Raw genomic sequence first — 13,697 nt, forward strand, 5'->3', positions numbered from 1 at the left:
TTTGCCTTAATAAGCCTGGGCAACAGAGACCTTGTCTCAATAAATAAATAAATTCTTGTTTTTATTTTAATGAATTTTTTTCTAGCTCAGAAAGTGTATAACGTTCTTTACCTTAATAAGAAAGGAAGAGTTTGACTACTTGACAACAGAAGACCTTCTAATTCCCAGATTTGATCATCTGTTCACCTGAAGGGCTTTGACTCCTGGGACAAGCTCACCATAGCTCTGAGCCTTATTTGGCTGTTCTAAGGTAGAATAAAAGAGATCTTTTACATCCAGGTCCCTATTCTCAGCTCCAAGTACAAAGGTTAACCTAATTTCTGAATTCCATTATTTTTCTAAACTTACTGGTCAATAAAACTGAGTCAGTCCAGATAATGATTTTGTACCCTGGACACTGGTAGCTTTACCTAAGTTCAAGGCACAGAATAGAAATAAAGATGCCCCCAAGTCCTCCTCTACCATAGTGAATATTCAGCATCTACTGATAACTTCTCTGATCCTAGCATGCATCAGGCAATAATCATGGGAATCCTTGTGTGATGCACTACAGCAGAGCTTGCCAAGAGGTATGACGGAATGAAAAATGGGACCGTGGGCTATAAACTTAACTTTCGCCAGGCTCTAATGAATTTCCTTGCCCATTTCATACAACAAGTGTGAGGATCAAATACATATAAAAAGTCCCTTACCTGGAGTTCGAGACCAGCCTGGACAGCATGGTAAAACCCCGTCTCTACTAAAAATACAAAAAATTAGCTGGGCATGGTGGCACGCACCTATAATCCCAGCTACTCAGGAGGCTGAGGCAGAAGAATTGCCCTCTCCGGTGCCAGGCATTCTTCACAAAAGTCCCAATAGAAGGGAATTTCCCTTCCAGTCTGTGGAAAATCTGATACAGGAAAACAGGCTCTTCACAGCCTCCCAATCAGAGGGCAATGGTGATGGTCTCCATGCTGCTTGCAGCTCATCCTCCAGTGGGGGCTGGAGCCCAGGCCCTTCCCAGCCTCTCCTCCCCTCACCCACCGACTCCAGGGATGTCTGGGAAAAGGCATTATGTTGGTGTTGCCTATGCCTGTCCCCTGAGCAGAAGGATAGCTGCCTCTGGACCTCAATACAAATAACTCTCCAGGAGTGAGAGCCGTGGTTTTGTGGCTTCCTCAACCTAGCCTTCCTCACTGTCTCTGAAGCCTATCTATAAATGAGTGTACAAAGCCAGCCCCTCTGTAAGAACAGGAACACTCTCACTTCTACTTGTGGACTGACAACATTTTGCTTGGCTTCTACTGAATTCAACAAACAGAGGCTAGGGTTTGGACATGGCATTGGGCACAGTACAAATGTAGTCTTACTATGCTGTCACGGAAGGGGACAGGGTTTCAATGACTGAGGTCTCGTCATGAATTACACAATAAGGTAGATTACTTAGATGGGAGATTGGCTCTATCCCTTGGTCTGCCTCTTTGTGGCCACTTTCCTGCTCATTATTATCTCCCTCAAACATGGAGAAGGAAGACAGACAATCTATCAACTCGACATGTCACTTCCCCCACACTGGCACATCTGTCAGGGCCCAACAGACTGCAGAAAGAGCAACTTTTTCTCCAACTTTTTCTGGGTTATGCCTCTTTTCTCTATTAAATGCAAAATGTGCTGATCTAAGTATACATTTTATAGCACATCTGGCAGTTTGAATGATGTTATTTACAAATGCTATAAATCGAAGTGCTAGTTTTTCCTATGTTATCAAAGTTTTCAAATAAACCAATAGATGATATAACTCTCCTAAACTAACTCATATATTATTATCTGTTGAAATTAAACAGACAGTGAATTATCCAGTCACATTTTCCCCAAAGTCTAGGCCAATGAGATTTGACCAGCTATGCCAGGGCCCTGAAGATTTAGAGATAAAATGTCTACAACTAGTATTAAAAATGACCTAGTTTATTAAGAAAACCCATTAAAGTATTTCAAAAACAAAGTCTGGTCTGATAATTTTATGCTATGAGAAGGAATCCTTCTTTTAAGTGGCTATAAAAATTATTATGCAACATCAAAAATATAAAATCTATTTTTGTCTGAACTGCATTTGCTCCTTAAATGAAGATCATCCTGAAGGAGGCAACTGAGATTCAGAAAAAATATTTACAATAAAGCCATAACCTCATGCACATTAGCTAAGTAAGGCTAAAAGGAAATAGCAAATAAAATTATAGAAATTTACCTTTTTTTAAAAAAAAAGAAAAAGGTATAGGGATGACTCCCATTAACACTGATTTAAATAGGAATGATAAAATTTATGAGTGGGTGTAAAAGCAGAAGATTTACAGGCTAACTATTGAACATAATACTGTTTTGCTAGACAACACCATAAGATGGATGAGCTGTAACAGTGACTTGGTTTAACTAAAAAGCAGCTGCTCTCTCAAGTATGTGGTCTCTCCAAACAATGTTAAATGCTCTGATTCACTGATTAAATATGAAATGTTTCCACTCCGAAATTCACACATGATGTTTATGTGGAGGATGTACTCAGAATTATGACATTGTGATGACAGGCAGAGACAGTGTGAGCCCCGGAGTGGCCGCTCAGTGCAGAGGAGACTGCCCACTGTGGGTCTGCACATCACCTCCCCACCACCAAGAGGGTAGCCCTGACCACACGTCTTACTGCTGGGGGTTATACACAGGGCAGTCATAAATCATCACTGCAATATTTATAACTTCTTGCCTTGAACCAGAACCAATTAAAAACACACTTGGAAAACATGTTCTCTAACATCCTCTTTAAAATATTTATATGGATCAACTTTATTGAAAGTGAATAAACAGAGATAATGTGGCAAAAAGAAATTTTCCCAATATTAAACCCTTGATGATACTTTTAAATTCACTATAAGGAAAAGAATCCACCAGTAGTAGGTAGCTACTTATTTTTGCTCAGTGTCCTCTGCTTTTCTGCATGCTCCACAATCTTTTCTTCCACATAAAGCCCCTTGCGCTTTCGTACCGCGTTCATGTACTTCCGGGCTTGGTTCTCAGAGTCAGCCTTCTCCCCAAAGTGCAAGTATTCCTCCTCAGTAGTTGGGACCCAGAAGGGGTCACTGGGAATGATCTTGTAAAAGAAGATGACAGAATGTGCAAGGTTAGGCATTTTTAATTTCAAACCTTATTCACTGAGCTCCCCAGTTTATATAGTCTTAGCTAATGAAAAAAAGTTAGGCAATGAACAGCTAAGCTTGCTAGGAATGGTAATAAGTATGAAGAATCAGCAGGGTGTGGTGGCTCACGCCTGTAGTCCTATCACTTTGGGAGCCAAGGCAGGTGGATTGCCTGAGCTCAGAAGTTCGAGACCAGCCTGGACAACATGGTGAAACCCCGTCTCTACTAAAATACAACAACAACAACAACAACAAAAATTAGCTGGGTGGGGCGGCATGTGCCTGTAGTCCCTGCTACTAGGGAGGCTGAGGCAGAAGAATCACTTGAACCCGGGAGGCAGAGGTTGCAGTGAGCTGAGATCATGCCACTGCACTCCAGCCTGGGCGACAGAGTGAGGCTCCAACTTAAAAAGAAAAAAAAAAAGTATGAAGAATCATGGGAGGTGTGAACAAATGGAAGTAGATTCAACAAAACTTGTAACATACATTATTATTCTTTGCTCATAGCGCCAGTTCATAACACTAAGGAAGAAAGAAAACTATTAATTTTTCATAATATAATTTTAAAAAGCTTTCATTTTTGCTAGGATATATCTGAATGTTAATGTCTTTGCCATCAATATTTTGCCTTTGTCCTCAACCTCAACAAAGATCAACATATGTAACTACACTCTTATTATTATTACATATATTTTTTTATTTAAGAGACAGAGTTCTGCTCTGTTGCCCAGGCTGGAGGGCAGTGGTGCAATCATACTCACTGTAGCCTCAATCTCCTGGGCTCAAGTGATCCTCCTCCCTTGACCTCCCAAGCAGCTAGGATTACAGTGCATGCCACCATGCCCAGCTAATTTTTAATTTTTTTTCTGGAGGTGGTGGGTGCATGACATTGTGAATGGGAAAAATGAAGCAAAATGTTTATTTAAAATGTTCAAGTTTGGGGGAGGCCGAGGCAGGTGGATCATCTGAGGTCAGGAGTTTGAGACCAGCCTGACCAACATGGAGAAACCCTGTCTCTACTAAAAATACAAAAAATTAGCCAGGCTTGATGGCGCATGCCTGTAATCCCAGCTACTTGGGAGGCTGAGGCAGGAGAATTTCTTGAACCCAGGAGGTGGAGGTTGTGGTGAGCCGAGATCACACCATTGCACTCCAGCCTGGGCAACAAGAGTGAAACTCTGTCTCAAAAGAAAAAAAAAAGTTCAATTTTATGTTGTATGAATTTCACCTCAGTACATTATTTTTAAAAAGACAGACTTAAAGACATTTCCCTGAATACAGAATACGGCACAGAGAGATGGAGATTAAAAAAAAAGTCTCAAAGGAAAGTCAAGAGCCATCAAGTATGTACAGGGTATATCTAACAGGAGTTCTAAAACCAAAAAACAGAGAACAGGATGAGAGTCTTCAGATGGAAAAACCTCACTGAGTCTGGACCAAGATAATAAAATAATCCACCCCTTGTGACAGTGTTGAAATGCTGGAAATCTGTGGGCACCTGCATCTCCTGAGGCTCGATTCTGACCCACTAGACACTATAGAATGGGAGGTGTGAGCCACAACTGTGCTTCTTGCTCTTGAACAAAGGTTGGAAACAAAGCAGCTGCCTGTGTCCTGGTGCTAAGGCAGGTACAGAGAAAATCAGAGAGAAAAGCCAGATCTAGAGAAGAACATGAATCAGACCAACGAGACGCTTCGCATCAGCAACAGCAGTTGCCGGGACACAATGAAGTCCTTCAGAGTGCTAAGGAGCCTCAGTGTGAGCCTACACGTCTTTATCTAGTTAAATAAACCATTATCGGCGAACCAAAAAAAGCCTCTGTTGGACAGACTTTAAAACATATTACCTCTCATGGACACTCAACAAAAGAACTAGAAATATCCTTTCAAAAAAGAGTCCCCGGAAGGAAAGGGCAGACATAGAAGTGAGAGCAGCCAGGGGGGCACAGAGGCATTATCAGCACTAGAGTAATAATTCTGGTGGGTGACAGCAAGTCTAACGAGTGTCTTGAAGTGGGAGCCCAGTTAAGAGGTTGGGCAACAAGGGGCAGAAAAGGAGACAAGGTCCAGGAATTGGGTGGGGGGGTGGGGTGGTGGGCAGGCAGAGTGGCAGACAAGGGCGAATGGATGGAATTTAGACGAGAAACTGCAGTAAGAAGGAGGAGTGGGGAGGAAGCTCAGTCCTGTGGACTTGGCCATCTGAGGGGGTTCTTCTGGGTCAGAGGGTTTGTGCTATAATTTTGTGGGCACAACAGTCCCAGAGACTCAATTCTGATTCACTAGCCACTGGGCCTAGGATAGCAAGGCTCATTCCAGATCATTCACCAGCAAACAATGTCAACACGATACCAGCAGGGCTGAGTCAGTATGGGCTCAGGGCCTGGGCAGGAGGAAGGGAGGGAAGGTGGCTGCCACTCAAAACAGCCTGACTGGTCAAAAGCCACCCACCCAGGGTGAGGGTAGGTGTAGCTATGTAGGGGGAGCATGAGGGAGCCTGTGGTGATGGAACAATTCTGTATCTTGATTACATAAAGCTACATATATAATACATTTTTATAGCACTACAGACACACAAACTCCTATGAATACACAGAGCAGAAGAAAGGGAGCCTGCATCTTTGATGGTGTCCCTGAGCCATGGTACCAGCCCTACTTGCTTAAACAATTACTATTCGGGCATTATGGTTCTTGCGGCTGAAAACACTCATAATCTATCAACTGATACAGGGTCGTTGTGAAGACTGAAGAAGATATTATATGAAAGTCATATGGTAAAGCACCTGGCATATCCTAGATTTGTCTGGCTCCAAAGCCTGCCCTTTGCCATGTTTGCAGACTGCCATGAAGACTGAGTTTATCCAAACATAAATTGCACAATGGTACTAGCTAAGTCAAGTGCATATATTATAACTGGTGAAACCTGAACAAGTGCTATGGGTGTATCAATGTCAATGTACTGTAAGAGATGTTAACATTGGGGAAGGAGGGGTGAATGGCACATAGGACCTCCTTGTACGTATTTTTTGGTAACTTCCTATGGAAAAAAACTATTGTAATTTTTTTAACAAATTCTTTTTAAGACACCCGGCCACAAGTTATAATTCTCTTTTGTCTGGAGGTAAAATTCTTAACATTCATAAGAAACACAAACTGTTTTCAGAATTGGTTATTCTGCTTTGCTAGTGGGAGGACAGGGTGAGAGGGGTGGTGTCTGTTTCCTCATATGCGAGGAAACAGGCAGAGAGACTGCAATGAGCGAGAAGAACCAAGTGAGTCTGTGTGGAATCAAACCCAGAGAGTGAGGAGTCGGGGGTTGGCACTTCACTGAATCAGGAGCAGGCACTGAGGCCAGAGTGAACGTGGTGTGAGGGTTAACTGCACTGGCTCTGGAGCCAGGCAGTCTCCCTTCAATGCCAGTTCCCTACTCGCTTAGCTGTGCGATCTTGGGCAACTTATTTCGAACCATTTATACCTGGGTTCTTCTATTTGTAAGGATGGAATGTTAAAAGTCCCAATATCATATGACTGTATGAAGACATCTTCACTACTCCTGCCTCTGTGTGGACAGCCTGAAGCCACTTGCCTCAACATACCCAACAAACTCTGAGAACAGGGGAGATGGAGTAACACTCGAGTGCTCGAGGCTGGTTTTGAATTTCCTTAGTGGAGCAAAGACAAGGCTACCCTTTTATGGTTGTCCAGCTTGTGCTCTACAGAAATGCCCCTCCAGGCCACAGAGAGGGGCTTGATATCAAACTGAAGAAAAAGGTGCTTTTTTTTTTTTCCTCACTGCCTCACCCAGAATTCATCGGCCTAGAGTGAGAATGCATTTTTGCAATTCAACAGCCTGAAGGGGATGCCATTTTCTAATCATAAGAAGGCACCCAAGTGCAAACTGTTGCCCTAGGCACTAAGGGAAAAGAAAGCCTAGAAGGAAAAAGCTCTGGGTGCTCCACTTCAATTTTTTGCCCAGTTTTCACGATGATTACTGCTGGCAGGTGGAAAATACCATGTCCAAAATAAGCTTGTTTGGTGCTATTGTAATCACTTCACCCGGTATGAACTTTAGCCCACCCCTCAGGGTAATCTCAGTAATAAGCGATGAATCTTGAGGTTATGCTGACATACATGTACAACAGCACTGGTTGGTAATATTTTTTCTTTCTGTGTCTGTTATTAGCTCCTTTTCTTCCTTTTTCATAGAAGGGTAAAACATAGAAAGAGAAATTATGAGATTGCTGACTTCAAAGGTTTCCTCATGGAAAAATGCCTGTAATTTTATTTTCTCTATTTTTTGAAGCACTTTCTCTCAAAAGCTCTTGATTGTAAATTATATGGTGTGGTAGAATACAAATGAAAAGAAGTGCCTTGGAGTGAGAAGCCATATCTCAACAACTGTGTTATTTCTAAACCTAACTATGGGGGAAAAACCAAGACAGCCAAAATATATCAGATCAATGACATTTAATTATAATGTAGTTTTTAAGATTTCAAAGATTTGAAGCTTTTGGGAACAGGACCATGACAGGTGGCAAGGACATGGCAGAAGGATGGTACAAAACTGGGGCAAAACTTTTCTTGAGAATATTTTTCTCTCAAGTTATTTATTTAAGAGACTTATTTTTAATAACGAGATGTAGCTAAGCCAGAAAGTAATATTTTTTTAAAAAAGTATTACATGTATAAGATCAATTTTAAGATTCTTTTTTTTTAATTTCTAAAGGATAAAGGAGACGGACAACCATCAAGGCTTTCAGGTAACAAAAACTGCCTATTTGGTAAAATCTTGCTGTTTTTATACTAGTTGTCCCTAAATATCCGTTCTCTACCTTTCTTTGGTAATAGATATTTCAGGTAGGCATATAGCCACCTAGAGCCCGAAGGTGGGGGCATACTTTTCCTATAAAGAGCCAGACAGTAAATATCTTAGACTTTGCAGGCCATATATTATTTCTATCATAGCTACTTTACTCTGCTTAAAAGCAGCCATAGAAAATACGTACATGATTGGGTACAGCTGTATTCCAACAAATTTTATTTATCAAAACAGACAATAGGCCATAGACCTAAAGACTACATTTCCTAGCCTCCTTCTTAGGTGGGGCCTTGTTAGATGTGGTCAGATGACTGGTTTTGGGCATTGGCATGAGGGTGAAGTGATGTGTGCAAGATTCAGTTTGTGTCCTTAAAGGGAAGGAGTATATCTTACTCTTCCTCATCCCTATTCTTATTGGTCGGAATGCAGATGTGATGCGGGAGGTAGAACAGCCACTTTGGACAATCAGTGGGAGCTAAGTGTTGAGAAAGGCAGCAAGCTAGAGAGGGCCTGGGCTCCTACCACAGTGAGTCACGTGTCGGCCCTAGTCTGCCTCCTTAGACTCAAAAGAGAAATAATCTCTGCCTTATTTGAGCCACTATATTTTGGGATCCCTTTATTAGAGCAGTCTTACTTGCTTCCTAACTAATATATCTGACAACTAAGAAATGAAGGGAACTTTATACATTTTTCTAAAAAAAAAAAAGCTTTATAAAAATCACTTTTGAGGATAAGACTGTCAAATGATGAGATTTTAAAACAAAAAATTGAATATACAAATTCAAATGAATCATTCTTCCAATAATGATGCCATTACAACAGCTCTGAATGCCTATTTGGGATCTGCATTTACAGACAATCCCAGTGATTACTTAACCTACATCCTCTTTGTTCTGATCAAACATACTATAACCCAGTTTTATGCACAAGTGTTAATCAAGGCCATCTTCATGAGATGGACGACTTCTCATCTCTAAGATATTCAGAAGCATGACTTGTGAATTCTGAAGGCAGTTTGCAGCAACAGTAACGCCAATGAAGAAAGCATTCTTCGTCTCAAGGTCATTAGGTTGAAGTGGACTGAATCTCTCTGGTTCTAAATATCATTTAGCTGTATTGCTCTGTAATCACACATCTGGTCACTAAAACCTGTGGTAGAGGATGCTGTAATGATTTTTTCATTAGAACCATCAGTAATACATTTGCACTACAGACATAGTTCTATTTTTCAGGCACTGCCTTTTAAAACCCATCCCTTATATTTCTTACTTGGTTTGTGTTCGTATGTAAAAGTTGAATGCCAAAAACCAAAACCAAAACTAAAAAGCTAGAATTTTGGATAAATGAGAAATTACTACCCACAAGCACAGGAATTAAAAAATAAATGTTTGGGGGGTACTGTTTTCTACATAATGAAATTCAGCAATATCTCATCAGATATAAGCCAGCAAAGCCATCAAAACACCATTAAGTTTTCAGAGAAATATGCAAAAGTCAAGAAAAGATTCATAGTAAATTACTGTTAAAACCTAGAGTTTGTACTGACCAAAAAAACGTAACCTAAATCATAGCATTAACCTTGGTTCTGTCAAGCATTAAGAACGTGATTTTTTTTTTTTTAAAGGAAAAGCAGACACAGTGGAGTGCTCTGGGCTAGCAACTTCACTTGCATCAATTTAGATGATATGAACTTGCTGAATTAAAATCAAATTTGCCCTGTCCAAGTCAATTTTTCTAAAGTGCCACCCTTCTTTACTTCACTGATTCACTTGATTATAAATTTCATTTTAAAAAGAAAATTCTCCCTCAATTATTCTCATTTTCCATTCTCTTCTAAATTTAAACTCTTCTTAAAGTGTTCTGGAAAAATGGACCCATTAGGCTAAAGAAAGTGAGAAAGATAACAGCTTAGCATTGAAGCTAAATCATGAGTTTTGCTGAAATAGAGTTTAAGAAAAAAAACCCATGGATTATCTGTGTGAAGCCCTGTGCAATGAATGCCACACCGCTGAGAGCAAGCCAAAATGAATGTGGTGTAGACTCAGAGAACGAACCACAAGGAAACAATCTTCGCATCAGCAAGGGCTGGTCAGCCACAATGTCAGGCACTAGGTTAGATATTTGACCTAGAGGTGAAGAAAACTCAGGGAGGGTCCATGATTTGTCCAAATAAATAGAAGAATATTTGAAACCAGGACTCTCTGACTCCAAAGTCAATGGTTCTTCCATTACCTTACAAGCCTCCATGGTAAAAGGGAATAATGTGAAGTTATTTCAATTCCCTGTAAACAATAACAACAAAAACTGCTTTCTTAAGACAATCTTTCTACTTATATCCTTGAGTTTACAATTTGATTCCTGACCTTAGGCTTTTTCTTGAAAAGTAAATTGTTTTTTGCTCATGCCCTGCAGTTTGCTTTTACCAGCCTTTTCTCATGCGGCACCTTCTGATTGAGTGTCCTTCTTCTTAGCTGGTTAACGTCTACTTTTCCTTTACAGATATGTTCAGGATGGCTGGTCTGACCTTACTTTGCCGCTTGTTATTCTTTTTTCTCTAACTTAACAATGTGTTCACAATCTTTCCTTCTCTCCTCAGCAATGTGGATCTGTTAAGTTTTCCTTTCTGATTACAGATAAGGTTTGCCTTTTCACCTACCTTTACCTACACTGACAATGAAGGGTTCTGAGTAGCCATTTCGTTCCATTCTCATTCCACAACACCTGAATGCCACAGAAACCTTGAATCTCCATAATGGGGACTGAAGAATATACAATACATAATAATTTAAAGCTACCCCTTGCAAGAAGTGTAACTGTTCCCCTCTAAATACTGGAGATATTTTTTTTTCCCCTGGAAGAAAATATTCTTAAAATTTCACATTCAAAAGGTCTGTGATTTTCTTTTAAAAATCTAAAACATATATTTGGATGAAAAAAGGATTAAATTTTCAGCATCTTAAATTGTATATCGAATAAAAAGGACAAATGAGAGAGAGGGAGAGTGTGTGGGTGTGTGTGTGTTTATTATAAACCACAGATGATCTCAGGCTCATTCAATCTGGATGAAAAAGCCATTTGCTTTCTCCTGTCCATTTGACTGAGTTGAACCATAGGAAGGCCAAATGGCATGATCTGTGTTGTTTGCTACTCTTGGCCTCCTCTGTAGGGAGTGTATCCATAGATGAGAAGGAAGGAATGAATGGGAACTTGGATTTTTACCTCCCAATGGCTGAATACTAGTTGCGGGCTGGCCAGGCCACTTGTCCTCTTCCTGATTTCATCAGCAAAACCAAAGCTTTCAGCAACAGGCAGCACAGCCTTGATGATGAACATGTCTGTCCCTTCTTTCATTTCTTCTTGAAGTACCCGACCTTCTCTCTTTGACAAGACAGCATAGACTCGACCTGTAAAACCATAAATCTTTTAAAATCATGGATCAGTCATATGGCTTGAGCCACACCAAGACATGATTACCCATATACTCTGTAACAATCCACAAATGATTAAATTTGTTCTCAATAATGTTGATTTACAAAAGCAAGGAACACTTTTTAAGTGTTTATTTAAAAAGCATGAGATTTATAGAAAAATTGGAAACAAAAAAGAACAAAAAGTTAAATCACCCCAAACTACACTGCTCATAGACAAACTCCACAAAACAGCATGAGAAGAAGATTTGTAAAAGGACCTTTCAACGCAGTTTCACCTATAAGCTATCTTTGGGTCTGAAACCCAATGAGATGAGTGACTCGGCTTCATAAATATTAAAATATTTTAATAATTTTGAGACCTTATTGACATGGCAATGATAATTAAGATGGCATAGGCTATTTAGGCTTAGTAGGCAAGCAACTGGCATTTTTATACCAAAAATTAAAACCACACACATAAATATTTGTTCATAGTTTTCTTAAACTGGTAATATTTAAGTGGTATGAGTATTAAGTGTTTTATTCCCCTGAAAACTGATAGGTTTGGAATCTTTAAGGTCTGGTAACAATTTCTAGTGCCACAGCACAAGAATTCCACTAGCAAATTCTCTTGGATGACTCTTTCAATTCGTCTTTAGGCACAATTCTGCCTCACACTCAGGAGGGAAACATCTTCCCCTCTGACTGGTGTTCTGCATGAGTGTCTCTGGGTATGCAATGTATCCTTTCAACTAGTAAGGAGAACAGACCCTGCAAAGAATAGAGATACATTGAAAATCACAGACAATCATGAAGGACTTGCTGTAACCAGCAGATACTCTCTTTAAAGCCTTCTCTTTCACCTGCTGCCTAAAAAATAATTTTAGTTACATAAGTGATCTATTGCATATATTATCCTTAAACATTTACAACACTGCTGCTAAGCAGGGCTAAAGTATCCTTTGACCACCATTGAGTCCTGGACCCTTCTCTCCTAACTGCCAAGGTGATGAGTCTGGAGTGTCTGCTACCCACTTACCTTTATTTATTTATTTTTTAAACTAGAAACTGAGGACACAAAGCCAAAATGTCTGACTTCCAAACTTTTCTCTCTGATTCAGATTTCCCCCTAGTGGCGGTTATTAGGAAGAGAAATAGGGAACAAATGGCAGAAAATCTATTGTGTCACAACGCCTCAAGGAAAAAACCTAAACTAAAATCTCTGATGAGCCTTCACCATGTTTAGGTTTAGCTTAAAAACAAATTAACACTCCATTCGTAATGAAAGGCACCCCCTTTCCTCTTGTCTACTTCCCCAGCTAGCTACTACATTCTCTCCTTCCTTGCTTCCTCACATCTCTTAAACAGGTAGCTTCTCATTTCTTCACTATGTGCTCTTTCTTTAACATCCAGCTCTCCTGGTTGCTTAAGGAAACTGCTTCCTTGAAATTTCACAATAATTTTCATATTCCTAACCTAAATGCTTTTTTTCCCCAATTTTCATTCTCTGTGATTTCTCTGTGGTATTTGAAGCTACTGATTAATGTCTACTCTGCCGACTGTCTCCGATCTTAGTATTATTCTCCTTACACTCCTGGCCTTCTGACCGTCATTCTCTTTATTTCAGTATCTCCTGAACTTCTTCTTATGAGTATTCTTTGAGGCTTCATACTCTTTGAACAAACTCTCCACTCAGCGAGACAACTAATTTATAATTTGTGTGGTTTAAATTAACTAATTTTATGCTTGGGACTCCTAAGGCCATCTCTAAGCCAGGCCTCTCCTTGGATCTCCAATACCACTTTACAATGGATGCCAGGGCATCTCTGCTGTGGAAGCCAACTTCCTTTCAAATTTAACATGTCTAAGAATATACTGTCTACTTCAAAAGGCAACTCCATTCTCCCCATTCCAACTATTTCCCCCTGTCATTCATACCAGAAACCTCATAGTTACAGAATCACACAACAGTGGGGTAAAAGGAAACTTGAGGGTCAAGAAGTTCTACTAAAGTAGCTGTTTAAGCTCTCCTTGTATACTCTAAAACTCATTTTCTCCCAGGGTAGCCCATTCCATCTTTGGATAACTGTAACAGCTGACAATTCTTGAGTCCCAAATATGTGCCCCTGAAGTTTCTGACCATCAGTCCTAGTTTTTATCACATGGGACAAGTTTAATCCCTCTCCCACAAATTACCCTGTAAGCTACTCAAAGACAGCTATCTCATGTTCACTTTTCCAGGCCAATCTTGCTGTGACTAGACCTGTATTTCCTGTTTTATCGTGGCCACTCTCCTACTTGAACTAC

General features: G+C 40.1%; 1 protein-coding gene across 3 annotated transcripts in view; it reads right to left on the reverse strand.

Annotated features, from left to right (window-relative positions):
• Positions 1 to 2,789: 2,789 nt before the first annotated feature.
• EFL1 (elongation factor like GTPase 1) overlaps positions 2,790 to 13,697 on the reverse strand; it is a 129,634-nt gene continuing 118,726 nt past the window's right edge. For 2 of the 3 annotated variants that reach the window (XM_031002416.3, XM_063698774.1), the window contains exons 19-20: positions 11,200 to 11,384; positions 2,790 to 3,118 (exon numbers count right to left, since the gene is read on the reverse strand). In XM_031002416.3, the coding sequence (XP_030858276.2) occupies positions 2,930 to 3,118; positions 11,200 to 11,384 (374 nt within the window). In that variant the 3' untranslated portion in view covers positions 2,790 to 2,929. Of the gene's footprint in view, positions 3,119 to 11,199; positions 11,385 to 13,697 lie in introns of those variants that run through there. The other variant, XM_055362799.2, reaches the window with a different exon arrangement.

This window comes from Gorilla gorilla, chromosome 16 (assembly GCF_029281585.2).
Source record: "Gorilla gorilla gorilla isolate KB3781 chromosome 16, NHGRI_mGorGor1-v2.1_pri, whole genome shotgun sequence".
In the NCBI taxonomy this organism is placed as follows: domain Eukaryota; kingdom Metazoa; phylum Chordata; class Mammalia; order Primates; family Hominidae; genus Gorilla; species Gorilla gorilla.